Source organism: Panthera tigris, chromosome A3 (genome assembly GCF_018350195.1).
Source record: "Panthera tigris isolate Pti1 chromosome A3, P.tigris_Pti1_mat1.1, whole genome shotgun sequence".
NCBI classification, from domain to species: Eukaryota; Metazoa; Chordata; class Mammalia; order Carnivora; family Felidae; genus Panthera; species Panthera tigris.
The window spans coordinates 26,466,589-26,493,545 of record NC_056662.1 but is presented as its reverse complement, the minus strand read 5'-3'; the positions used below and the strand labels follow the sequence as shown (position 1 = coordinate 26,493,545).

General features: G+C 50.0%; 1 protein-coding gene across 2 annotated transcripts in view; it reads left to right on the top strand.

The window, feature by feature from the left end:
* Nucleotides 1-24,503, top strand: part of TM9SF4 (transmembrane 9 superfamily member 4) — a 53,163-nt gene extending 28,660 nt beyond the window's left edge. Inside the window, exons 4-19 of one of the 2 annotated variants that reach the window (XM_042980665.1) lie at nucleotides 3,121-3,289; nucleotides 3,390-3,519; nucleotides 4,665-4,788; nucleotides 6,072-6,190; nucleotides 6,320-6,431; nucleotides 7,826-7,896; nucleotides 10,480-10,612; nucleotides 11,669-11,750; nucleotides 11,846-11,921; nucleotides 14,829-14,912; nucleotides 16,458-16,633; nucleotides 17,146-17,209; nucleotides 18,502-18,621; nucleotides 19,469-19,558; nucleotides 22,242-22,369; nucleotides 22,540-24,503. In XM_042980665.1, the coding sequence (XP_042836599.1) occupies nucleotides 3,121-3,289; nucleotides 3,390-3,519; nucleotides 4,665-4,788; nucleotides 6,072-6,190; nucleotides 6,320-6,431; nucleotides 7,826-7,896; nucleotides 10,480-10,612; nucleotides 11,669-11,750; nucleotides 11,846-11,921; nucleotides 14,829-14,912; nucleotides 16,458-16,633; nucleotides 17,146-17,209; nucleotides 18,502-18,621; nucleotides 19,469-19,558; nucleotides 22,242-22,369; nucleotides 22,540-22,678 (1,817 nt within the window). In that variant the 3' untranslated portion in view covers nucleotides 22,679-24,503. The remainder of the gene's footprint in view (nucleotides 1-3,120; nucleotides 3,290-3,389; nucleotides 3,520-4,664; nucleotides 4,789-6,071; nucleotides 6,191-6,319; nucleotides 6,432-7,825; nucleotides 7,897-10,479; nucleotides 10,613-11,668; nucleotides 11,751-11,845; nucleotides 11,922-14,828; nucleotides 14,913-16,457; nucleotides 16,634-17,145; nucleotides 17,210-18,501; nucleotides 18,622-19,468; nucleotides 19,559-22,241; nucleotides 22,370-22,539) is intronic. The other variant, XM_042980664.1, reaches the window with a different exon arrangement.
* Nucleotides 24,504-26,957: the final 2,454 nt, after the last annotated feature.

Below are 26,957 nucleotides of genomic sequence, written 5' to 3'. Positions count from 1 at the left end.
TGTTCTAGGCCCTTCTCTGCTTTAACTTAGTTAATTCTCACAAGAGCCCTATGAAGGTAGCTACCCTTACTATCCCCTTAACATAGGTAAGAGAAGTGAGACAAAAGGAGGTAAAGTCATGTGCCCCAGTCATTCACCAATATGGTTACCCCCATTTCATAGTAGAGGGAACAGCAGCTTCAGGGGTTTAAGACTTGCCAATAGGTGGAGAAACTGAGATACTAGACCAGGTTTTTTTTGGTTTTGTTTTTTAACTCTAAAGACAATTCTTTCTGTTGTCTTGGCTGCCTTCCCCAGAAAGGTTCATTTGGACTGTCTGAGGGCTGTGCTCGTGGTGATCGCACTGATGGAGGTTCATATCATGGCGTGCGAGGGAGTGTCTGTGGCAGATGCACTGGAGTACAATGTCAGGCTCTCTTAGAGGGTCCACGTTCATAGCTTGTTGCTCATTCAGCCTGGCTGGCTCTCTGCTCCAGCTATAAAAGGTTGAAAGGAATACTTCTGTATTAGAAATGAGCCATTCCAAACCAGCATGTCCTCTTTCTTGGTTTAAATTTAATTTCTAAATATCAAGAAATGATACCTGCTGGCTTGGTCTGCAGATTGGTTTCTCTCTGTGTATGTCCTTCCTTTTCTCAAGTGAGCTCCTTGTAAACTAAAAAGAAGTGGGCATTAGGGCATGGTGTAAAGGAAGGGGCCCAAGAGCTTAGCACTACCACAGTCCCCTTGAATGATCATGGGCTAGTTAGTCACTGTCCCTGTCTGGTTCTAGCATGGCCGTCTGTGAAATGAAGAGGATGACCTGAATCATTTCGACAGTGGACCGTGCACGTGTCTTACTGGCATCCTTGTTCTCCACTGGCCAGTCGCTCCCTGGGTTTAATGGACTCAGCTGCTGTTACTAGGCTTCTAGAAGGGGGAGAAGGGGAGACCCTCTCCTGAGTGGCCTCGTCCACACTCGTCACAGCTGCTACTTTGCATGGCTGTGTCGTACTCCCTGAGGTGGCGCAGCTCGTGCCCTGCCGCACAGTTCACAGGCCAGCAACTCACAGCTTCTATCCACAGCCCTGACCTGGCCTTTGAGCCCTAAATTTGGATATCTCACCTCCTGCTTGACATACCCACCTGACGTCTCCAAACTGAAAAAACGCCTTCGGTCTAAATTTGCTCTTCTTCCTGTTTTCCCCCTAGCACTCGGCTGTGGAAACCTCAGTCTACCTGATGTGCACCACTCCTCACTCATCCCTTTTATCAGTCAGCATCAGGTCCCCTAGTTTTGCCTGCTCGGTAGCTCCTGAATCTGTGTACGTGCTTCCAGCCTCAGCATAGCCCTGACCAGCCACCGTCATCGCTTACGTGCATGACTGACTGGCATCGCCCCAACCAGTCCCTTGCCTCTTCTGTGTTTCCTTGACAAAACAGCCAGAGTGATCTTTCTGTCATCAGAATCAGATACTGTCTTCCTTCAGCTGTTAGCAACCCTTCACTGGCGTTTCTTGCTCCCTGGATAAAGATCGGACTTCCAGCACAGCCCCCAGGCCCCCAGGTCCAGCTCTGGCCCATCTCTTGAGCTCACCTTAAGTCACTTTCCCACCTGCCCTCTGCACCGCAACCACACAGGTGTCTCAGACTCACCACACTTCTCCCACCCTCAGGAGCTTTTGCATGTACTGTTCCTTCTGTCTAGAATGTTCTTCCTCTGTCTCGTTACATAGTTAACGCCTCTCTTCTTTTAGAGCTCACTTCAAACATCACTTCCTCAGAGAAACTTTCCTAGACCTGCTCCCTCATGTCTAGAGCAAGTTCCTCTTGTTATACAATGTAGTCTCGTTATCCTGATGATTTAACCAAAGTCTGTCTTCCCACTACACTGTAAGATCCATGAGTATGTCTGTTCAACATTGCATCTTCAGGGCCCAGCACGTAACCAGTACTAGGTTCACGTTAGGAACAAATGAACAAACGAATGAATGAATGAACAAATGAATGAACAAACAACTGAAGGAATGACTGACTGACTAGGCAGAGAGTGCCATATCCAAGCAGGTCCATGCTGGGAAGCACGTGTTAGACCAGTTGTTCGTGCAGGAGCTAGTCCTGCCTGTTGGCTTCGGTGGGTCTTCAGCTTGCCCCAGTTTCACAGTGTCCCAGAAGAACTGTTAGTAGAGTTCAGAATGAAAGTGCCATCGGTTTTAGTTGACAGTCCCTAACTGCTCAGTGCCTGCTAGCATGACATCCGGAGGCCCCTCTGAAGCAACAGGCATGCAAAGGGTGTGCCAGTTCGTTAAGTAAAAACATGTTTTGGCTAAAAAATCTCAGGTGCTGGATTTCAGTCCACTTCCTCTCCCTGCCTGAGCTAGGATCTGAAGACACAGAAATGAATAGGACACATTGTCGGCCCTTAAAAGAACTCAGAGGTCGCAGAAATGTAATATATTAACACATTGTGCAAAGTCGCATCATTGACATGGAAAGGTGCAAAGGTGATGCTGATGATAAAAATAGTATTTGTTGTCTGCCTGCTCTGTGCTTGGTACTTTATTTTTCATTGTAACCCTGTGAGATGGTTACTATTATAATCCCCATTTTACAGGTAAGGAAATTGAAGTTTGTTGAGATTAAGTAATTTAACCAAGACTGCTAAGATAGTGAGTGGCAGAGCCAAGGTTCAGTGGCCAGTCCTGTCTTTGCCACTGTACAAGACTGCCTGTACACAGAGGCAAATCAGGGAAGAGGGTGACGGGCTCAGCCCTGAAGAACTCAGAAAGCACTTCCCAGAGGGTGAAATAGAAACAGCTTGAAGAGTGAGGAGGAATTTCCCAGGAACATGAGGCAAGAAGTAGCACTCTGGGCAAAGGAAATGACATGAGGCCCAGAGGCATGGAGTGACATGGCATATTTGATGTGCCCTGGAGAGTCTGGGGGTGGTAGAGCAGAACGGGGGTGGAGCGTACAGGTGGGAGTAGGATGGGCAAGCTATCTACAGACAGGGCAGAGCATTGACTGCCAGGTGCAGAACTGCCAGAGGCCCTGCAAGTCATCCCGGTGTCCCCGTGGCTCTGCTGGCCTCAGCAACCTCAGGGCTGAAACTCTGAGATCCATCTGTCTCTCTTACGGCAGGAGAGGTGCTGAGAGGGGACCGGATTGTCAACACCCCTTTCCAGGTGCTAATGAACAGCGAAAAGAAGTGTGAAGTTCTGTGTAGCCAGTCCAACAAGCCAGTGACCCTGACCGTGGAACAGAGCCGGCTTGTGGCCGAGCGGATCACGGAAGACTACTATGTCCACCTGTAAGTTGTCCTTTGCTCCCTGCAAGCCTCGCCTTGGTGGATGGGAGGGCACTGACGGGAGAGGCGGCCCAGAGGGACTGAGCGGGCCTTCTGTTTCCAGCATTGCCGATAACCTGCCTGTGGCCACCCGGCTGGAGCTCTACTCCAACCGCGAAGGCGATGACAAGAAGAAGGAAAAGGATGTGCAGTTTGAGCATGGCTACCGGCTTGGCTTCACGGATGTCAACAAGGTAGGGTGTCTCGGCGGGCTGAAGGGCTGTGGGAGTTTCACCCTTTAAGGCACGAGCTCTTGGGGCCCCAGGGAAGGATATATTTAGCTAGAGGTTTATCACAAAGGTAGGATGGCCAGGGCAGCTTTCTCTTAGTGCCCCTAGGCATGGCCTGTCAGAGTCCGAGTGCTTTGGGCAAGGCTCTGGCAGATGCTACACAGGAAGTGGAAGGCACAGTCCCTAAAAAGTTAGATTCCACATTTATAAGACTAAAACAAAAGAAAAAACACAGAATTCCGTCAGTATGTAGGGAAGAGAGCTTTGTAGTGGTCTAGAGCATGCTGGCTTCCTGGGTTTTGGATCTCACTTCCACCACCTACTAGTTGTTGAGTGACCTTGAGCCTACCTATTTCCTCACTGTGCCCTCGATTCCTCGTCGGTAAAATGTATGTAATGGCCATACCCGCCCTTTGGGGTTGTTATGCAGTGTAAATCAGATAATTTGTGTGTCTGCTTCATAGCACAGCCTCTGAGAAATATGCTGATAATGGCAATGGTTGTAATAGTGATTCTCCTATCTTTCTAATTTTCTAAACGGAACTCCTACCGCGTGGGGAATAAAAGGCAAAACCATTTCTTTTGAGGCATAATCCCTGTCCTCAAAGGGCTTCTGATCCCAGTTAGGAAGAGGACTGACCATGTAGACCCTGCATCTTAAGTCCTAGTTGCTGCTCACTGATGGTGTTGGCGCCATGACGACTGATGCCAGCGGAGTTCAGAAGAGCTTGTTGTGCGTTCAGGTTGTCATGGAGGAGGTGGGCCTTGAAAACTAGGTAGGCTAGAGCTGAGTGGAGTCGGGTGGTGTCCTAGCTGCAGCAGATGTGAGAACACAGCTGCGGAGTGGGGACTGTGCACGGGGCAGGGAGATGTCAGGGGAGACTGCGGGGGAGCTAGATGTCTGAGAAGATGATAGAAGGCCTTGAATGGTGGGCCTAAGCCCCAGGGACCCCTAGAGGGTTTCTGAGTGGGGAGTGCTGTGAGAGCAGTGTTTCTGGCAGGTTGAAATAGCTCGGCATGCTGGACGAGGGGAGGGACCTGCTTACCTGGGGTGATTCTCTGGCTATTTCTTGACTGCTGGTATTTTGTTCTCTCCATCGCTGTTTTAGATCTACCTGCACAATCACCTCTCGTTCATCCTTTACTACCACCGGGAGGACCTGGAAGAGGACCAGGAGCACACATACCGCGTCGTCCGCTTCGAGGTGATTCCCCAGAGCATCAGGCTGGAGGGTGAGTGGGGAGGTGTGACCAGAGGGGCAGGGCTGGATGGGCCTGGGCTTCCACACCCAGGGTCTTCTCACACTCGTTTCTGAGACGGCTGATAGGCCACTGTGTTATATGGGCCCGGCCAAGGTAGGGTCACTGCATTCCCATCAGAAAAGGTGACGAGCAAGGGGAGAGCTGCCATCTGTTGTGTCCTGGCCTGGCACCTTCCCAGTTTACCACCTCCCGGCAACCCCTGGAGGTATGTGGTGATCATAGATGAGGAACCAGAGACTCAGAGAGATTGGTGACCTGGCCAAGAACACACAGCCACTGGGACTTGGCTAGGCCTCTCATAAGAACCAGCCAGCTTACCCTCAGTTGAAGAACAAAGGGGCAGGCAGAGCGGTCGGGCAGCTGGTTTCTGTGCTTCTCTTCCTCTGTGTGAGTGATTGGCGTAGACTAGAATTGGCCCAGGTCAACAGTTTTGCAGGAATCTGAGAGCCCAACTCTAGCCCTATAGGCCTGATAGGACCTGGTCCAGCTTCTCACCTGTCAGCCTTTGCTTACCATGGGACATACTTGGATTTAGCAGGCCTGGCCTTGGTCCAGGTGGTAGTGGGTTTCTGGCTTTTTTTTTTCTTTGTTTTTTTTTCTTTTTAAGCTATGGAACCTCATTTTCAGTCATACCCAGAAATCTCATGTAAGACATAGATCCTGTGCTGAGTGTCGTGAGCACAGCTTTACGTTTGCCGTGGGATTTTTTGACATCATCTCTCCCCTCAACTGTTTCCTTGAGTTTAGAGACTCTGTCTCCTTTTCTCCCCATTTTGTTTCCAGCACAGTACTGGGCACGTAGTAGGTTCTTACTATGTGTTAAATTGGTGGACAGATAACAGGATGAACAGATGAGTAAATGAAGAACGAAGCATCTGAGTGATTGCATTACTGAAGTGTTGGGCCTTTGGAGACAGTGAATGAGAAAACATGATAGCATGAATGGGTGGTATTTTTCCTGTTTGGTGAGGGTGACTGAGTGAATACGTGAATGTTTGAATTGAGTGAAGGAAGACATTAAATGAGGGTCTCAGACTCCCTCTTGCACACTCAGCACATGCCTCTCTGCATCCCCAACGGCCCTTAGGAAGGTCAGGGCTCTGGGATGCACAGTTTTACAACTGTCTTGCTTCTGCTCAGACCCTGGGTCCCAGCAGCAGGCCTCTGAGGGCCCCCCCCCCGCCCCCAAAGAACAGCCCATGGGTAGTGTCACTGGCCCCCACGGGAACAGACTGAGTCTCTATCTCTCACAGACATCAAAGCAGACGAGAAGAGTTCTTGCACCCTGCCTGAGGGCACCAGCTCCTCGCCCCAGGAAATTGACCCCACCAAGGAGAATCAGCTGTACTTCACCTACTCTGTACACTGGGAGGTGAGAAGGGGCTGGAGCTCATGACAGGGGAGGCGGGTTCTGGTCTGGGCAGGAATTGTCTAACAAGAGACCTGACTCTTAAGTGCTTCTTTTCCACCCTATCTTCCCCCTCCCCCTGCCACCCTCCAGGAAAGTGACATCAAATGGGCCTCTCGCTGGGACACTTACCTGACCATGAGTGATGTGCAAATCCACTGGTTTTCTATCATTAACTCCGTCGTGGTGGTCTTCTTCCTATCAGGTGAGAGATCTGTGGGATGGAAGGTAGAGAGGACAAGAGGGTGAGGGAGGAAGGTCTGAGGCATCACATTACTTTAAGGGGGACTTCTAGGGTGTTCCAGGGGGCCAAGTGTAGGTCAAAACAGACATCAGGGCTCTGTGGTAGGCATCAGGTGTGCAGAGGTGAAGAAGATTCAGTCTCTACCTTGGAGAGCTCCCTAGGGAGAGACAGATACATCTCTTCATGCACACCTTCCTTGATTCATTGGACAAGATTTTGTTGTTGCCCATGCTGTGCAGGCACTGTGCCACAGGCCGGGGATGTGGCATTGAGCGGGTCCAGCCCAGTCTCTGCCCCCACAGAATCTGTTCTGGTGGTAGGAGAGACAAAAAAGCAAAAACATGGTTGAGACCTGAGGGTGATAAGTGCTGTGGAGCAGATACAGGGTGACCAGACGCCCAGCTGTGGAAGGCTGCTTTAGAGAAACCCTCTCTGAATGAGGAGCCACCATTCAGAGACCCGGGGAAGGACTGGTCCAGCAAGGCCACGGCCCTGCAGTAGGACAGGCTTGGTGAGAGGCTGGCGAGCAGGGGGAGGGTAGTGGGCAGAGGTAGAGTAAAACTGGTCATTTCAGTATCATATGAGAAGTAAAGATAATGCCTGCTGCTCTGTATTTCACACTTACTGAGGGCCAGCTGCTGTGTTAATAAGCACTTTACAAACCTCTCATTCCTTCAGATTCCATGAGCTAAGCCTAAAATGTTAAGTTAGCTTGAGGTCATACAACACGTTCTCTTAACCACTGCCGTGTGCTGCCCAGAGAGGCAAACGAGCTACTGTGGAGGTACAAGTGAGGGGACCTCCAAACCATTTGGTGTGTTGAAAGGCAAAGATGCCTAGAGTGAGTCTTGCAGCGGGGGTGGGAGTCGGGGCAGAGTGGGGCATTGCAGGCAAAGGGAGCAAGGAGTAGCCCCGGTAGAGGCGTGGAGGTGAGAGTAGAGGAGGCTGTGAACGGATGACAAAAGGAGCAGGCAAGCAGGGCAGAGTAAGAGGTGAGTCTGGGAGGAAGTGAGGCTACAGAAGTCAGTAAGACCAAGCCACAGAGCAGCTGGGTGCTGTTCTCCCTGGAACAAAAAGCACTGTGCTAAAAAAAAAAAAAAAAAGGCACTGTGCTTTGGCTGCCCACACCTGTCCCCTGCCCTCTTTTCTGCCCCTACCAGGGGAGCGATCCTCCCTGTGCCCTTGTCTGGATAGCTGGGGTAGAGCTCTGCTCAGGAGAGGCAGCTGCATAGCCAGTTCCCACTGGAGGAAGTTCCCAGCCATCACTCAGCAAAACACCAAGCCTAGGAGGGCATGCAGCCCAGGAGACCGTATTGGCAGTACTCAAAACTCTTCTCCCCACCCGTTTGTTTCAGGCATCCTGAGCATGATCATCATTCGGACCCTCCGGAAGGACATCGCCAACTATAACAAGGAGGATGACATTGTACGAGGTCTTGGCTGGGGAGGGATGGACTTGGAGAGGGAGGGCAGACTAACAGTAGGGCTCTGGGCCTATCAGACTGTGTGTGTGTGTGTGTGTGTGTGTGTGTGTGTGTGTGTGTGTGTGTGTGTGTGTGTGTCTTGGCTGGGGAGGGATGGACTTGGAGAGGGAGGGCAGACTAACAGTAGGGCTCTGGGCCTATCAGACTGTGTGTGTGTGTGTGTGTGTGTGTGTGTGTGTGTGTGTGTGTGTGTGTGTGTGTGTGTGAGAGAGAGAGAGAGAGAGAGAGAGAGAGAGAGAGTAGTTTCAAAGGGAAAATAAATGTTTAATCCCAAAATGATGGGGATAGGCTTTCTGATTTCCAAGCACAAAAGGATTGGGAGAAATCACAGAAAGAAAACTTAATGGATATGACATTAAAAATCTAAAAACTGGGGGCACCTGCCTGGCTCAGTTGGTAGAGCATGCAACTCTTAATCTCAGGGCCGTGAATTCAAGCCTCGCATTTGCTGTGGAGCCTACTTAAAACAAAAAATCTAAAAACTGTTCTGCATGTCAGAATACATACACACACAAAACAGAAAAGTGGGAGACAGTATTTGCAACAAACTTGAAAAAAGATGATACAGTTAAAAGAATTAAAAAGCCCCAGAATTTCTAATGTGAGAAGGAACAAAAAATGTATAGACTATACATGGCTAGTAAACTTGCGAATACCCATTTTTACCTCAGGGATAACCGCCCTCCCCCACCCCCAAACACAGAGTCCAACAATAATGAGAAGACAGTGGGACACTTGGGTGGCTCGGGTGGTTAAGCATCCAACTTCGGCTTGGGTCATTATCTCACAGTTTGTGAGTTTAAGCCTCTCATCGGGCTCTGTGCTGACAGCTCAGAGCCTGGAGTCTGTTTCAAATTCTTTGTCTCCCTGTCTCTGTCTTCCCCTCCCCCTACTTGTGCTCGGTTGCTCTCTTTAAAGAATAAATAAACATTAAAAAAAAAAAGTTTGGACCTTCAAATCAGCTCAAGTGTTTTTTAGTATAATACTTACCATTGGCATGGTTGACCTGAGCTAAACACCTTTGCACACCACCCAAGCAAGTATAAATTGGTAGTTTTCTGAAAAGTAACTAATCAGTCTATATACCATGAGCTATAAAATGATTTGCTTGCTTTGACCCAGTAATTCTTCTAGAATTTTCCTAAGGAAAACAAAAACACAAAGGCTTGGGCTAGAAATATTTATTATAGCTATATTTATAACTTGAATAAACTGGATGTAGCCTGATATTCCATAATAATGGATTGGTTATGTTATGGTACAATTATACAATGAAAAATTGTGCAGACATTAAAATAGTAATGCACGGAATATTTATTGGAAATGATGAAATGCTCATGATCAAACATCAACTGAAAATAACAAAGTACGCAGTAAATACAGTATGATTCCAATTCCATTGTTTAAAAATTATATATACATATGCACATATACATATATAAAGGGCTAAAGGAAATGTATCAAAACAATGGCATTGTTTTATGTCTTTCTGGGTTTTTAAAAACTTTTGACTGTTTACTTATGAGTTTTATATCTTTTGTGTAGTCTTTCTGGATTTTTAAAAAATTTTCTACTTTCTGTCCATTTGAATATCATGCCATATGCCAAAAAAATATTTTTTCACTTTTTTATTACACAAGAACACATAATTTTTTTAAGTGTATTTTGTGAGTGAGAGGCAGCATGCGCATATGCGAGCTGAGGAGGGAGGGAGGGAGAGAGGGGGAGAGAGAGAGAGAGAGAGAGAGAGAAAAAATGAGAGAGAGAATGAGAGAGAGAGAGAATGAGAATCCCAAGCAGGCTCTCTACATTATTAGCGCAGAGCCCGATGTGGGGCTCAACTCAATGAACTGTGAGATCATGACCTGAGCCGAAATCAAGAGTTGAATACTTAACCAACTGAGCCATTCAGGTGCCCCACACATACTACTTTTATAATCAGGTAAAAAAAGCTGGCGGTGGGGGGGTGGGGCACCTGGGTGTCTCAGTCGGTTAAGCATCCGACTTCGGCTCCAGTTATGATCTCACGGTTCATGGGTTCAAGCCCCGCATCAGGCTCTGTGTTGACAGCTCGGAGCCTAAAGCCTGCTTCGGATTCTGTGTCTCCCTCTCTCTCCCTGAAACCCCCACCACCCGCTCACACTCTCTCTCTCTCAAAAATAAACATTAAAAAAAAGCTAAAAAAAAATTGCTTCTAAATCTCACAACCCAAAACCGCTCAGAGTTAACATTTCATTGTGTTGATGTTTAAATTATTTTTTCATGCCCCAGGCATGTGGAATTTGGAGAGGAGTTTTGCCTTTTATGTAGCTGTCAGCCTCATATTTGTGCCCTCCTTTTCCATGTGACAGTTCTCTGGGAAGCGCTGTTTCATTTGCTTACACCCCTGTCAGAGTGGAGGCTGGTTGATACCTGAGGGACCCTCAGCCCTAGTCAGGTGGCATGGGTCTTTGGGGATGGTCCCTGCAGGAGCTGCCTCCTCTGAAGCCCAGGAAGCAGCCTCATTCTCTTACCCTTTCCTGCAGGAAGACACCATGGAAGAGTCTGGGTGGAAGCTGGTTCATGGTGATGTCTTCAGGCCCCCCCAGTACCCCATGATCCTCAGCTCCCTCCTGGGCTCAGGCATTCAGCTCTTCTGTATGATCCTCATAGTCATCTGTGAGTGGGCCTGGTGGGGCTGGGTGTGGGGTCCTGTCATCAGAGGAGCACAGGCCTGAGTCTGAGAGAGGAGTGGCTTCCCTCCTGGAGAAGGGGGGCATGTCGGCAACACAGGGCCAGACAGAGTCAGCCATCCCAGAGGGAAGGCTGGGTCCTCTCAGCACCAGGCTCTGGTGGTTTGATGCCCCTCAGAGTTTTCCAGCACTATTGATAGCCTACCACGCCCACTCCATCAGTGAAGCCGCACATTAGTGCTGTGACATTGGCCTGTCTCTACAGTCAGGCCTTAGTGACTAACACAAGTCAGCAATGGCATTGGGAACGAAATCAGGTCTTTTCTCAGAGAACAGCCCAAAAAACCCTAATATATGGTAATTATAGACGGTTCTTAAGTCAGTCTGCCTAAATTTTTTTTTTCCATTTTAACTATTTTTTGACATATGACACTAGTGTAAGTTTAAGGTAGACAACACAACAACTTGATATGTGTATAGATTGTGAAATGATCACAACAGTACATTTTGTTAATGTTCATCACCCCACGTAGGTACATAATTTTTTTTCTTTGATGAGAACTTTTAAGATCTAATCTCTCAGCAACTGATCTGCCTAAATTTGTATCTCAGCCTCATGCCTTTGAGCTTTGTAACTTTGGATAAGTCACTTAACCTCTGCGAACGTGTTTTCTCATTTGAGAAATGGACAACCAGCCTCTACCTTGGAGGGCTGATAGGGCAGATTCAGTGAGCTGGCGTTCATAATGCTGTCTGTCAGCTCAGTGCCTGGCTGGTTGCAAGTGCTCTGTGGGCTGGAAGCCACAGTTAAGATGTGTCCAGCCAAGGCCCAGTGCCACTGTGCCCCTCTGCATCGCAGCTGAGACCGGTCTTCCCCTGCAGAGAGGAAGGGAGTATGCTGTCAGGAAGGCCAAAGGAGAAGGGAGCCTCATTTAGCCTCATCTGCCCTGGGCCCTGTGTGCTATCCTGGGATGGGGGCTGGGGCCTGGGACCATGGCCATCAGCCACCCTGACTCTCTCTCTTCCCCCACTCCCTCCACAGTCGTGGCCATGCTCGGGATGCTGTCGCCCTCCAGCCGGGGAGCTCTCATGACCACGGCCTGCTTCCTCTTCATGTTCATGGGGTAGGTGTGTCTGAGCAGGCTCTGGGGCTGGCATAGGCTGCCTGCCCTTCAGCCAGCAAATCCCATTGGTGTGGATCCCTCCCATTTCCCTGCAGGGTGTTTGGTGGATTTTCTGCTGGCCGTCTGTACCGCACTCTAAAAGGCCATCGGTGGAAGAAAGGAGCCTTCTGTGTAAGTGTCCTAACCTCCTGCCAGTGTTGGTGTGGAGCCAAGAAGCTTCCTAGGCTCCTCAGCAGTGTAGGCAGTCTGTGGTGGGGGTTAGGACCAGAGGCAGAGCAGCAGAGTGATAGAGTTGGGGCGGGGGGGGGGGGTACTCACCTGAGGGTCAGGAACACTGGGCTGTTGCCACAGGCACCTTGAGACCTCCAAGGGCCTTTTGCTGCATCTGTAAAAAGAGAGGATTGAATTGAGGTGATTTTTAGCTTACACTGTCTGATGGCTCAAACAAGAGAAGAAATAGAAAATTCAGAATAACAGAATTTGGGCACCAAGGCTAGGTGTTAAAGTTTAAGGCCAGAAACTGACCACCAGGGCTGCTGAGAGAACATCCTGTGCCATGGAGCAAAGACAAGTACCCGCCAGGGGTAAAAGAGGCCTGGCCATGGTGCTTCCAGCCTATCTTCTGGACTTTGTTGTCTCCATTTCCTCTTCGGGGAGAACAGGTCCTGCCCTTCTCTGTCCTCCTGGTGGTGAGGACAGTTCTTGGCAACAGAAAAGACCATAGAAACCCAGGAGGATGCCTGGGACTTGACCCTACCTCTCAGGGAGCCCTAAGCCCCCTCTCCCAGACAAGTGAGGCCCTCCAGGACCCAGGAACCCCCTGGTGCCAAACTCAGAGAAGCTTGTGGTCCCAGCTTTCTGAAACCCTTCCCTCCCTCCCTCCCTCCCTCCCTCCCTCCCTCCCTCTCTCTCTCTCTCTCTCTCTCTCTCTCTCTCTCTCTCTCTCCCTCTCTCTCTCTCTCTTTCTCTCTCTCTCTCTCTCTCTCTCTCTCTCTCTCTCTCTCAAGCCCCAGGGGAGCTCTAGCTGCGACACCCCTGGCACAAATTAAGCCATCCCTGTAGAAGAGCTGTGAAGGGGACTGTTCTAGAAGGATCAAAGAAAGGTCCTAAATTCTTGATGCATTGAGTATTTTTCTCAGGCCACGGTGTGCCAAGAACTGAGGACCTATGGAGGCATGGAACCCAGCCCCACCTCCCCTGGTGCGGCTCTTCCTCCCACAGCACCCCCAGGACCTCCCTCAGCCAGCCCCACACCAAACCCAGCCTCTCTGCTCCGCACCTGGGCCTTGCGTCTGAAGGCACCATCATTCACCTGGACCCCCAGGCCAGACTGTTGCGTTGCTTCCCAGCCTCCTGCTCCCTCCTGCCCACCTCCTCTCGGGCAACAAGTGTTGAGAGTTTTCCTGCCAGACAGTCTGTGAATTCCCTCCCAGCTCCAGCTCTGGCTCTAGAACTCTTGCCCAGGTTTAGGATATCTTTGCCTCTCGCCCGGACCCTTGACTATCTTAGGCGCCCCTGGTGTCCCTGCAAGAGATGACCCTTCCCTGGGGCTCTGCCTCTGCCCACAGGTGAGCATGTGCTGCGGCCCACAGCGGTACAGATACTCATCTGCCCTTCTCCAGCCTGTCTTCCCCTGTGCCCGGCCACACCACCCCCTCTCTCCTCCCACCTCATCCATAAGGTCTAGCTCCAGTGTCACCCTCTAGAAGCCTCCTCCTCCATTCTGACCTCTGTGTCCTCCTTGACACCCCAGAGGAACCTGGGCAGAGCCTCATGCCTACAAATAGTGCCATGGAGCTAGTTCTCCATTTACGGGTCTGTCTGCCTCGCTGGAACCTTCCTGTTCTCACCCCTAGTACCTAGCACAGTGCCCATTCTGTAAATTTCGGCCAGGAGGGCAGATGAATGCCCTGCTGCACAGTGGTATGAAGCAGGAACACGCAACAAGGGAGGAAATGGCATTTGAAGTGGGCCTTGAGGAAGGTTTCAGGTGGGCGGAAGCAGCCAGCAGGGTGGTCTGGGGTTCTGGAATCTCCTAGTTCCCAGTCCTGGTTCTGTCCTTTCTCTTTCCCCATCTCCGGTGGGGGATGGTTACACCTACCCCTCAGAGTTGTTGTGTGGATAGAGAAACTGCATGGAAGGCCCTTGGTACAGCATTAGCACTCAGGAGGCAGATACCCTGAGATAACTCTGCTTGCATAACAGCACAAGGGCAGTGACCTGTTGTGGAGGGCGGGGAAGTGGGGCTATGGGCCTAAGATGAAATTGGCATTGGAGGTTGAGTGCCGGATTGCAGGGGCCCTCAGGCAATGTGGTCAGTGGCCCTCCTGGGTGCTTGGGTGGCCACAGCAGTAAAGAAGGCTCCTGTAGGCCCAGGGCTTTGGTTCCGTTTGCCTGGACCCCAGTCTAAGAGATCTGAATGGATGGTCTACAATGCAGTGGGTCAGGAGCTGGGACTCAGGTTACACTGCTTGTGTTTGAGCCTCTGATCCACCCTTAGCTGTGTGGAGTCAGGGTGTGTATTTAACATTGCTGGGCCTCAGTGCCCTCTTCTTTAAAAAGGGTAATGCTAATTATCCATCGAGGCAGGCATGTAGTGAGGAGTAGGTGAGAGGATGTGTTGTGAGGCCAGCACCCACTGCCCCTAAGATTCAAAGCTTATCCACCACTCTAGGCTGTTTGGGTGAGGCCCAGACATAGGTGTTTTATAAAAGTTTTATTCATTAATTCCTAGGGAGTTGCATTCATTGCAACTAGGGAGCTGCCATTCCTGTTCAGCAAATGTGTATTGAGCAGCTACTGTGTTCTAAGGATTGGGAGCAGCTCAGTGGGCAGGGGGAGCTCCTGAGGAGCTTCCAGTCTCGGGGATAGGCAGACATTGACCAGGTAACAATACATATTCACAGACTGGGATGAGGGCAGGGGAAGGGCAGTTGAGGGAATGTTTTCTGGAAGGAATGGTCCTTGAGCTGAGTCCTGAGGGACAAGGAGGGTTGAGGGCCTCTAGTCTGGGGACCCCACTGGAACGGGTGGCAGCTCCCTAGTTGCAACCCCCAACTTGGTCTCCCTTGCTTCCAGACGGCAACGCTGTACCCTGGTGTGGTTTTTGGCATCTGCTTCGTTTTGAATTGCTTCATCTGGGGAAAGCACTCATCAGGAGCAGTAAGTAAGGGAGGGCCGGCTATGCTCGGTCCCACTCCCACAGGTCACTTCCTGCTGTTCCCTTCCCTTTTCTGAGTCCCCAGCATTCTGTTCCCAGTCTCAGGGGCTGTGGACGAGCTGGGGTTTCCCCAGCCCTGCCCGTCCGGCTGCCCATACTCCAGCCCTGGCCTTCTTGTGGGCTCTTGCAGACAGCTGGCCAGAGCTCACTTCTCTAAAGGGAGATTTCCACAGTCCAGGGGCCAGCTGGGGAATCTCCCGTTGCCTCGGCCAAGGGAACGTTGCCTGCTGTGGGTTTATTAGGTCAGTATCCCAAACAAGGCTCTCCGCCTGTCCCTGTCCCGCAACACCAGCTCCCGCGGATTGTCCTGCCCTCAGAGCGGGGACCCTGCCAGCCCCGGCCATTGGTAGTAACTTGTGCGGGACTCATGGAGTAGGATTGCAGACTCAGCTGGGGGTGGGTTTTGATCCTGTGGCAGGATTGCAGTGGAGGGGGAGGGCAGGCATTTGCCATCCTGGCCTCAGTGGCGAGAGCCGCCTCCCCTCCACCTGCAGGTGCCCATTGATCAGAGGTCCTTGGGTGAGGCTGGGAGTCCGGGGTGCCGGTGGACTGGCTTCTCTGCAGCGGTTGGGGAAGCCGCCCTCAGGAAAGACGGAGTCATGTTCATCCTCTCACTTCCTCTTTTATACCTGTGTTCCTTCTCTCTTTCAACATTTTCCTCCCAGTTAGTTACCAACTGCTCATTATAAATACTCATTGTAGAAATTTTGGAAAGTACAGAGAAGTTGTAGTATATTTTTGCAGTCTTTTCAGCTATATTTAAAATAGAATGATATAACTTTAAAATTGCAATGTAACAGCAGGCATTTATATTGTGCTTACATTGGAATAAGTACTGTTCTCAACACTTTGTATATATTAATTCACTTCTTCCAGTTTGCATGACTCTTGTAACAACATAATACTGTGTAGAACAGGATAAAGAAAAAAATGAAAAATCACTTATAATCCCTACATCCCATCTGAGGAAGTACTGTCAACTTTTCAGCATAGGCCTCTGTAGGCACATATACATATAAATACTGGGATGTTTCTATTAAAATGGAGTCCTATACATACAGTTTTATAACCTGCTTTTTTGGCTTCATAGTGTATTATGGTGTTTCATTTTAACAAAATTGGGAACACACAATTTGTGCACTTTTGTTTTTTCCCTTTTGTCTTCGGTTAACATACCATGTAATTCTTCATCCTGGCCTCTTCACCACCCCATTATGTTCTTGCTTCCTGCCTCCTCCCTGGATGACAAGCCCCTCTGGGATGCCGGGGCTCCTTCTTTAAGGTCCTCAAGCTGCCCTCCATGTTTCCTCAGGGCTGGATCAGCCCCAGGAGGTTCTGGCCAGGAGCCTTGTGGGGGATGTGTCTGCAGGATCTTCTCGGTCGTAGTGGCCTTCCTTCCGTGGGACCCATTAGGTCCCCCTCCTCCCTGCATAGCCCCTGGCCTGAGCTTTAGGGCCTTGTGGGGCCTCACGGTGCTGTGCCCGCAGGTACCCTTCCCCACCATGGTGGCCCTGCTGTGCATGTGGTTCGGGATCTCCCTGCCCCTTGTCTACCTGGGCTACTACTTCGGCTTCCGCAAGCAGCCATATGACAACCCTGTGCGCACCAACCAGATTCCCCGGCAGATCCCCGAACAGCGGTGGTACATGAACCGATTTGTTGGGTGAGTCTCTGGCAGGGGTGAGCCCAGGGAATTCTAGAGTGGGCAAGGCGGACACTGCCCTGAGCCATTTCCTTAGAACGTGGAACAGGGTACCCTCCCCTGGGATGTTGTGCCTGGTATTTTGCAGCTCCAACAGGCTCTCGTAGACTTCGTGAAAGCTTAACTCGATGCCACATTAAGGAGACCAAGTTGTAACCAGACTTGGTGTTGGCCTAAGAACCCCCAGGATAGGGAAGGGAGGGATGGAAAAGTGCAGATGAGACAGGGGAAGACCATCACTTAGATCTAGGCAAGTTATGCCACCTCTCTGTACCTCACTTTCCCCATCTATAAAATGAGGAGATTGATGCCCAGCTTGCCTCTCTCAGGAGGCTGTCATGGTCCAAAAAGTATGCCAGAGAATTAGAACCACCACACCTGTGTGAGCACCATCCCTCATGCTACCTGGGAGGAGCCTGGATGCCCAGTGGCCCGGCTCTCCTAGCGGTGTTAACCCTCCCCTTCTACCGTAGCATTCTCATGGCTGGGATCCTGCCCTTCGGCGCCATGTTCATCGAGCTCTTCTTCATTTTCAGTGTGAGTACTGCTTCTCCCCGGGGCTAGGTCAGCCCCAAGAGGTTGGTAGGGTGCTCCCCCGCCCCTCCACACACAACCTTCACCCCTACTAGCCTCGTCCCTGTCCCTCCACTTATGTGCTCTGCCTCTTACCACCTGAGAGATTTCAGACAGGCCCATTTATGCTCTCAGGGTGTCCACTCCTGCCCCTCAGATGGCTTGGAAGGATAAATGAGATAGGCCATTGTATATGGGGTCTGGTGTGTGGGAAGTGCTCAGTAAATAGAAGCTGTGTCAGTAATATGGCAGCCAGTCTCCACCATGACTAACATCATGGCATCTGATTTGATTTCCAGGTCCCTATACATCTTTTTACCTGTTATACTCTGAACTCTCAGGAAAGCGGGGGGAGTGATTCCTAATTCTCAGGATTGTTGTGAGGCTAGAATGTGACAATGTCTATAAAAGGCACAGGGCTTGGCACTCAAGCAGAGCTTGTTAAGTAGTAGCTGTTGGAATGATGTGACTCCTGCCCAGGCTTGCCAAGATGGAAGTTGGCAGAAGGGCTCTTTAGAGCCATCTGCACCTGGCTGAGCCAGCTCGGCACTCTGCACCTAGAGTGCCTTGCACCAAATCTATACTGGGCCAGCATCCGCTGCCCTGGAGTGGTCCAGCCCCTCCCTGCTGATATACTGGCCCAGCATCTGCTGCTCTGGAATGGTCCAGCCCCTCCCTGCTGAGACCCCCTTGCCCACCTAGCCCTGCCTAGGAAAAGGGTCAGAGGATGGGTTGGCTGCCCCCCAGAGGGGGTACCTTACTCTTTTTGTGTGACCCTGGGCCAATTGCCAGCCTCTCTGAGCCTTGGCTTCCTCATCCATGAATGGCCACACTTTCATAGGCTTATATCTGGAGATGCACATAAAGCATGTAGCACCTTGTCTGGCACACAGTAGGCTGCCCGTAAGTGGTGGTGGCTGCTGTGTAATTTTGATTTGGGTGGGATTCATTATTTTCCACAAGTTGTCAAGTTCAGGCTGGGGCCCACCCATTGCAGGATCAGCCATGCCGCAGCTCCTCCCTGAGAACAGCCTGGCTCCCCCTGTGCTCCAGAGAGGAAGGGCCAGTCAGACCCCACATGCGAGGCCTACAGGCCCCAATGGTATCATGATGGTGTCTCCATTCCTGTCCTGATGGCAGGTGGTGTGCCGGTTGGAACTGAGGGGTGGCTTTTCGAGAACAGGCAGCATGTGCCAAGGGAAGGGGTCGCTGGGTGGAGGCAGGCTAGCTGAAGGCCAGCTGTGATGTGTCCACAGGCAATCTGGGAGAATCAGTTCTATTACCTTTTTGGCTTCCTGTTCCTTGTCTTCATCATCCTGGTGGTGTCGTGTTCACAAATCAGCATCGTCATGGTGTACTTCCAGCTCTGTGCAGAGGTGAGGGGAATGGGGCCAAGAGTTGGGGGTGAGGAAAGCTGGGTCTGGACTGGATGGGTCATGAAGCTGTCTGGGTTTCCCATGTGGGCCCCCCTCCTCTGGCTATGAGGTCTTAGGCAAGTACATCACTTCACTTAGCTGAACCCCCATTTATTTAGCTGTAGACTGGATTTAAGAATCCCTACCTCACAGCATAGTCACATGGAGTAGTTACTGCGACTTGCAGAAGGACACTTAGATTTGTCAGTACAGAGTCCACTCCGGTAGTGGTTTCTCCAGTAGCTGAGGCAGATGGGACGACCTTCCCTCCCTCTGCAGACTAGGTCTTGGTGGAGCCCCTTGGGAAGGGCTCTGGGACAAACAGCCTGAGCTGAATTCCTGGCTCCTGCATTAGAAGCCCTGGTTGGACAGTTGGTTAACCTCTCTGTGTCTTCTGTTCCTCATCATGTGACAGGATAGCAAGAGGGCCTGACTCAGCTACTACAAGGAGTAGATGAGCTGATTCATGTATAACACTTAGAATGGTGTCTGGCCTGCAGCGAGCATTTGCTCAAGAAATGTTAGTTGTTGTTACTACTGCTCTTTTGCTGTGGTCCTTGTTGATTTTTTTTTTTAATTGAGGTATCACGTATGCAGAATAAAGTTCACCAGTTTTAGTCTACAGTTCAGTGAATTTTTAGAAATGCATATGGTTGTGTAACCATGATCACAGTCAAGACAGAAAACATTCCCATGACCCCAAATATCACTGTTCTTATCTAGGGTCTTTAGCCCCTCAGGCAACCATGAAACTTGGGGAAGAGAGATTGTGCCTAGAGACAATAATTCTGCTCTGTTTCCTCCTCAGGATTACCGCTGGTGGTGGAGGAATTTCCTAGTCTCCGGGGGATCTGCGTTCTACGTCCTTGTCTATGCCATCTTTTATTTTGTTAACAAGGTACTGCCCTGTGTGAGGGAGCCCCCAGCCCTTTCAGGGCAGGTTGGTGGAGACGAGGGTGCTGGGGGAACACCCAAGTGTCTGAGTCTTTCCCACCAACAGTGGGAAGAACCAAAGTCATTGTGTTCTAGAACATGCTGCCTTTTAGGACAGAGAGAATCTGTGTTCTGTGTGTTTGGGAGACAAAAGCCTTCAGGATAAGTGGCACAGTATTGCATGCGAAACCTGTGAGATACAGCCAAAGCAGAACTTAAAGGAAATCTCTCACCTTACAGCACTGTTCACAGGAAATTGGAGACACTGATAATGAGGTACTCAGCTCAAACTAAGAAAGAAATAGCAAGAACATGAAAGAACAAAGAAGGTAGATGAGAAGAGTTAATGAGGATAAAAGCAGAAAATTCCGAAATAGGCTTTGGCGCCCAAATTTAGGAACTCGGGTTCACCCAGTAGTGGCATGGAAGGACACAAGCAGATCCCCACTTGCCACAGTGGTTTTGGTAGGTCTGTGCATGACACATGAGCCAGATGGATGGGCCACTGAAAGGAGTTTGGGCTCACTGTGGTGGACCCCTCCCTTCCAAGGCTACCACCGAAGACGGTCTCACCCGCTGTGCCTCTCAGGTCTCCAAAATCCAAAAACAGGCAGAGTCCTCTCTGCTTGCAACCAGGGTGTCCTCCCAAACCAGAGTCACAGGTCAGTTGGTGGAGGCTTAGAACGCCCTTTGGCCAAATCGTCAGGTTGGAAAGAACTGTGTGGATCATCCTATGGTACTCCACCCCCGCTTCCGGTTTGCCGACTGTGCCCCTCTTTTCCAGAGATCCCAGCAAGTAACCATGTAGTTCAGGGGTCAGCAAACTAGTGCGTGCGCCAGTGAGCCTGTTTCTGTAAATAAAGTTTTATTGGAACACAGCCATGCTCGTTCACTTACGTATTGTCTATGGCTGCTTTCACACTATAGTGGCAGTGTTGAGTAGTTGTGACAGAGGCCACATGGCCTGCGAAACCTAAACTATGTATTATCTGGCTTTTGAAGAAAAAGCTTGCTGACCCCTGCTCTAGCACCTCCAGTGACAGAAGACATTCCCTCCTGGCATTCTCAGTCTCTTTGGTTAGCACCTCCTGTCATTATCAAAGTCTTCCTTGATTCACACTGGAATCCATCACCCTGTAACTTCCATCTTCAGGCCATCCTCTTATTCCTGGAATCATCCAGAAGAAATCTAATTTCCCTCCTCTATAGCCCGTATTCATCAGAACTTTTGAGCGGAAAGTGACCAAAACTCATTTCCAACTGGCTTAAGCAAAAAGAGAATGTATTGACTGGTATAACTTGGGAAGTTTGAGAAGCTGGAGTTCTAGCTTCAGGCATGGTTAGATCCAGCATTTCAAATGGTGCTCCACATCCATTCCTCAGCTCTGTGTGTATTCTTGGCTTTAATCTGCATGCAGGATCTTGCCTCAAAGTGGAAAGATGCCAGTGGCAGCCCTAGAGCTAAAAGAACATCTTTCCTCTACCGTCAAGTTACCAGTCCCAGGGGAGATGCTCATTGGCCTGGGTTACATGCCATCCCTCACTGCTCCTCAGGTCCCATGGGATGGCGTCCTCTGATCGACCTGCTTAGGTTCTGTGTTAAAACTGACAGCCCCAGCAGGGCCACAGAGTAAAGGAGTGGGTACCCCAAAACACTGGGAAGATGGAAGATGGGAGACAGTGTTGGGCAAATGAAACCTAGCTACAGGGCCTCCTAGACTGCCCCGGGGTCATATCATGATCTCCTTGTCTTCTTCCCTGTGCCCCAGTCTTTCTTCTCTGCTCTAAAAACCTCCACCCCAGCCCCAGATCCTGTCTGTAAAATGACAGCCTTGGCCGGCCTGAATTCTAGGGGCCTTTCCAGCTTTGCCTATTTGCCTTGTACCTTTCCTGGTTTTGCCACTGGGTTTACCTACCACTGTCCTGTCCCCTACCTCCCTCACCCCATCTCCAGACACGAGAAAGTAGGAACCTGGGGAGGGTTAAGCCTGAAAACATGGCCTTCACCCCCCAGTTAGAGGATATACTGATTTCTTCCGAGCTCCTGGCATTTTGTGACCATGTGTCTGCCCATGAGCCCCAGCACAGGCCCCACTCAGGCCCTGGTGTGCCGAGTAGGTCTTGATACCAAGGTTCCAGATTAGCTCTGCCCACCCCAGCAAACACCACCACAAACAGGTCTCTGGCATCCCTGCCGGGCCCCTAAACTCTGCAGGAGAGTCCAGCGTGCTCCAAGATGAATTCCCTGTGAGATGTTAACAAAAGTGACAGAAGCATTCTTAGGAGGAGAGGATTGTAGGCTGGCTTATGGTGGCTCCCCGCTCTTTAATCCTGTCTCCCACCACCTCCCGGCTGCTGCTCCAGCCATCCAGGATTGTTGCCATGCTGTTCTGGGGACTGTGGAGGGTGAAGAAGTGACACAGCTGTGGCCATTCCTAAGGCATGCTGGCCCTGGCTCCTCTCTCTCTCCTAATGAGCTCTCAGGCCCTTCTCCAGGAAGATTCCTACCCCTACCCACCCGCCCCACCCCCCACCCCCCCACCCCCCGACCCCCCGCACAAGAAATGGCCTAGGATAGTGGAATTGGGCCTTGGACACCCCCAGCCCTCCAGCCCAAGGCTTACATTCTACCTCCTTCTGCTTCCTAGCTGTGGAACCATGGGTGCTGTTGGACCCCTCTGTCCCCCATCTGTGGCTGGTTAAAAACCTGCCATGGTGGTCATGAGCACTCAAGGCGGTACCCGGGCCCTGCTGCCGATGAAGGCTCGCCATGGCTGTGAGCTCCGCCTGCCCCTCCCTGCCGACTCGGAGCAAGCCCCTTCCCCTACCAGGCTTCCGCTTCACCACAAGATCAGTGAGAAGGTCGGGTGGGGGGCGGTGTCCAGGTTGGCCATGGCAGGCTGACACTAAGTGTCCACCCCTCTCTTCTCTCTCCACTCGCCCCAGCTGGACATCGTCGAGTTCATCCCCTCTCTCCTGTACTTTGGCTACACGGCCCTCATGGTCCTGTCCTTCTGGCTTCTCACGGGCACCATTGGCTTCTATGCAGCCTACATGTTTGTCCGCAAGATCTACGCTGCTGTGAAGATAGACTGATGGGGGTGGACCATGGCCAGGCCCACTCTGTCCACGGACAGGAAGCCACTCTGCGTGGGGAACTGCAGGCACGCAAATAAAATAACTCCTGCTCGTTTGGAATGTAACTCCTGGCACAGTGTTCCTGGATCCCGGGGCTGCGTGGGGGGCGGGAGGGCCTGTAGATAAATCTTGGACTTTTCTTCATCAATTTATTCCAGTTCTGTGGGGGATGAGGTTTTTGTGGGTTGTTTTTTCTTCAGTGCTACGAAAGTTCCCTCCAGCAGGAACTCTCAGACCTGTTTATTCAGGTTTATTTTTGGTTGGGGGTTTTTTCCTTAGTTTTTTTAACGTAAGGATCCAGGATGGATAAATCACCAAGACACTGGGTTTGGTCACTGTCTCCACCTCAGTTCCTCAGGCTGTTGGCCACCCCACAACTAACTGGAAGAGGAAACGCCTGGCCTTCTGGGGCTTCGGTGAGGTTTCCGAGCCTCTCACGGCCCATCCTCACCTCTGATGCCGCGACAAAGCCCAGCTCTAGCCCGGACGTGCATCCTCAGTGCCGACCAGCCTCTACCAGCCCTCTCCCTCACTCTTCTCTCCCCCCAACCTCCTCCCAGGGCTGCCCAAAGCAGGGCTTCCAGCCAGGCCTCCAGGGTGACCAAGTCTTATTGCTACAAGAAAAACCCCGGGAAGTACTTGGGGCCAAGTGCCCCAGGACAGCAGGACTCACCCCTGCTCGGAGCAGCGGGAGTTTGCTGGACCAGAGAAGAGACTTGCAGTGAACTGTGTGTGCCAAGAAACCCTGGATCCAGGGCCAAGTATTTACAGAGTCAAGCCAAGCATCCACGTGTCTGTCTGGGACAAGGGTCCTCACCCCTCAGGATTGCTCCCCAGTTCTTTCCCCGGGGGGTTGCTGCTCTTTGCGAAGTGTGCTGGTGGCGGGCCCTCTCCACTCCCCCTACCAGCACAGAATAAGGCCGGGAGACCTCAGATGCCCTCCTTTAGGTGGCTGGGGAGAGAGGCGTTCTATCCCTGACATCCCCCAGCCTCAGTGCTCATGCTCAGCTCTTTCAGCCAGACCCATCCCCTCCGCCTCCACCTCCATCTCCTGTCTGTCTGATTCTTGCCTCCTTGGGTGACACCTGCTTGTGGGAAGGAAGACGGAAGGTCAGTTCTGTCAGTCTTTCCCCGATTCCCAGGAATAGGCAAAGAGCCAAGTTAGAAAGAGGGAGCTAGCTTTGCAAGCCTGGCTCCTCTGTCAGCACCCAACCCCCTGTGCACCCTGTGCATGTCCCAAACCAAACATTTGTTCTTAAGTTGCAAGAGGCCAAACCCACCCTGGGGTTAGTGTTTAAGTAACAGCCGCTCACCCTTGCATCAGCCCCTTTGGGACTCCCACCACAAGACAAAGCTCAGGATGCTGGCTAAGCTCGGAACACACCCCACCCCCATGACACCCTGCACCCCGACTCCAGGTTCTCCCAGCAGCCCCTACCAGCTCCACCAGTCAAACCAGTGGACTTCTCAACCTTGCTCACAGTGACTCCGTAGCGCCAAACGGTGTCCACCAAGAATCAGGTTGGAGAAAAGGGAACCCAAGCAGTAGAGAATGATAATGGAGGCTTTTGTTCATTCAAATCTCGGATTTTTTCCCTAAGAGATTCTCTTTTTTGGGGGTGGGGGGAATTAGGAAATGGACTCCTCATAAAAGGTTCAAACATCATCAATTTTTCTGACTTTTTTAATCATCATCATTATTATTTTTAATTAAAAGATGCCTGTATGCCTTTTTTTGGTCCGATTGTAAATAAATATGCCATTGACCTGTTGTCCTGTCTCTTGAATCTCTTCAAGGGGTTAGAAGCCTGAGGTGAGTCATCGTCCCTACATGGGTTGAGCTGAGTGGTTTCCCTCAAAGCTCAGTCTCATGTCAGGCTTTTGGGAGCTCAGGCCCCTGTTGTTCCCCTGTGTGGTACAAGCCCATAGCGTTTCCCATTGGCTCGGTCCCTCCATCCTGAATCGCAGGCATCTGCCCTGGTCCCACAGGTAGGAAGTGGCAATCAAGTTTGAGCTTGGGTAGCAGTGAGACCTGGTTTTGGATTCCCAGCTCCAATATTTTACTGCCAACTCACTTCACCTCTCTGCCCTCTAAGACTCCTTCAAGTAGAAACATAGGTCAAACTGTCTTATGTCCCAAGGGGAATTGACTGGTTCGTAAGTCATCAAGGAAAGGAAAGGTTCGGCTTCAGGTATGGATAGATCCGGGGGTTCAAAGGCTAGCCTTAGGATTCTCCCTTTCTCCATTTGCTTCTCTCAATCCCATTCTGTCCCATTGTCAAAAATCTTTCCTATGAGGGAGGCAGTAAGGGCATGTCACAGATCACTCTAGGCTTACATTAGCCAGTTTGGAAAGCCTAGAGGAAAAAGACCTCCCCTTCCTTGCCTCAGTATATTCAATTTAGATCAATCCCAGAAAGGGTTCCTGATGGGCCTGGATTACTGTTTGCACATCTTAGAGCATCACTCTATCCAGGAAGACAGGGTTTTGTTATAGGCTGCATGCTCCAGGGGTATTGGACCCTGTGAGTTTTAGCCCCACCAGAATCCCTTGGAAGGGGTAGAAAGAATAATTAACCACAGCAAGGGATGCAAAGCAAAAACAACAATTACCTCATACCCTACTCCCTCCACTCGTGCCTTGGTTTCCTCGTCTGCGGTGAGAAGGGCGCTGGGTGCCACTCATGGAATACTTCCAGTGTTCCAGATGCTGTTCCACTTTCCACATATTATTCATTCTTGAATATGATCCTCTGAGGCATGTTCTGTTATTAGCCCCTTTTTACAGAGGAGGTAACTGAGGTATCCTGTGGTTGAGGTAGCCTGCTGGGGGTCCCCTGGCAGGTGTGTACCAGAGTATTTTTCTGCTGAAAACTCCCAAACATGTTCTTCCAACTGCTACCATAGCTGCCTTTTAAAAGAACCATACATCTGTGTGTACAGATAAATTTGTGAACTAGAAGCATGGTATATACACCGTGAAACACCACAATCAAGACCATCTATCCATCGACCCGAGTTTCCTATGTCGTTTGGAATTCTGCCCAACAGCCTCTAACCATCCCGAAGAAAACACCAATCTACTTTCAGTCACTATAGAGGAGTTTGCATTTCCTAGGGCTCTATATAAATACAGTATGCTTTTTCTCCCATCTTTCTCATTCAGCAGAAGTCTTTTGAGACTCATTCGTGGTGTCGTGTGTCAGCAGTTGATTCTTTATTTCCAAGCATCATTCCTTTGTATGGATATACCAGAATTTATTTGCTTATCTCCTGATGGATGTTTGGGTTGTTTCTAGCTTGGGTCTACCACAAAGAAAGTTGCTGTGAATAAGTGGAGAAGGGAAGTGCCTAGACCATGTGATAGGTGTGTGTCAGTTAAACGTGGAAGCTCTTCCAAGATGATTGTGTCGCTTTTCATTCCCATCCCAGTATATGAGAGTTCCGGTTGCTCTGTATCCTAATACCTGCTGTGAGTAATCTTTTTAATTTTAGCCATTCTAACAGGTGCATAATACCACACTGTGATTTTAATTTACATATCCCTAAGTGACAAATTATGTTGAATCTTCTCATGTGCTTATATGTCACTCGTATATCTTCTTTGGTGAAGTGTCCAAATCTTTTGCCTTTTTTTTTTTTTTTTCATTGAGTTGCTTGGGTTTTTAAAATTATTATTATTACTAACTTTTGGGAGTTCTTTATATATTCTGCATACAAGTCCTTCACCAGATCTACCCTTTGCAAGGATTTTCTCCCAGTCTTTGGCTTGTGTTTCCATTCTTTTAGTGGTGTCCTTTAGAGAAGAGCAGAAAATTTTAATTGTGAGGAAGTCTGGTTTATCAATTGTTCTTTTCTGGATTTAGTTTTTGGTGTCATATCTAAGACATCTTGGTCTAACACAAGATCACAATGATTTTCCTCCTCTTTTTTCTTTTAGAACTTCCATAGTTTTCGGTTTTGTGGTTAGGTCTATGATCCATTAGGTAATTTTTGTATATGGTGCAAAGTATGGATCCAAGTTCGTTTTTCTTATCATTTGTTGAAAAGGTCATCTTTTCTCTTTTTGTGCCTTTGACAAAAGTCAGTTGCCCATATATTTGTAGATTTATTTGTGGGATTTCCATTCTGTTCTATTGATCTATTTTTATACCAATACCATACTTTTTGTTACTGTAGCTTTATAATTCTTAGGATCAGGTGTTTTAGTCCTCCAATTTTGTTCT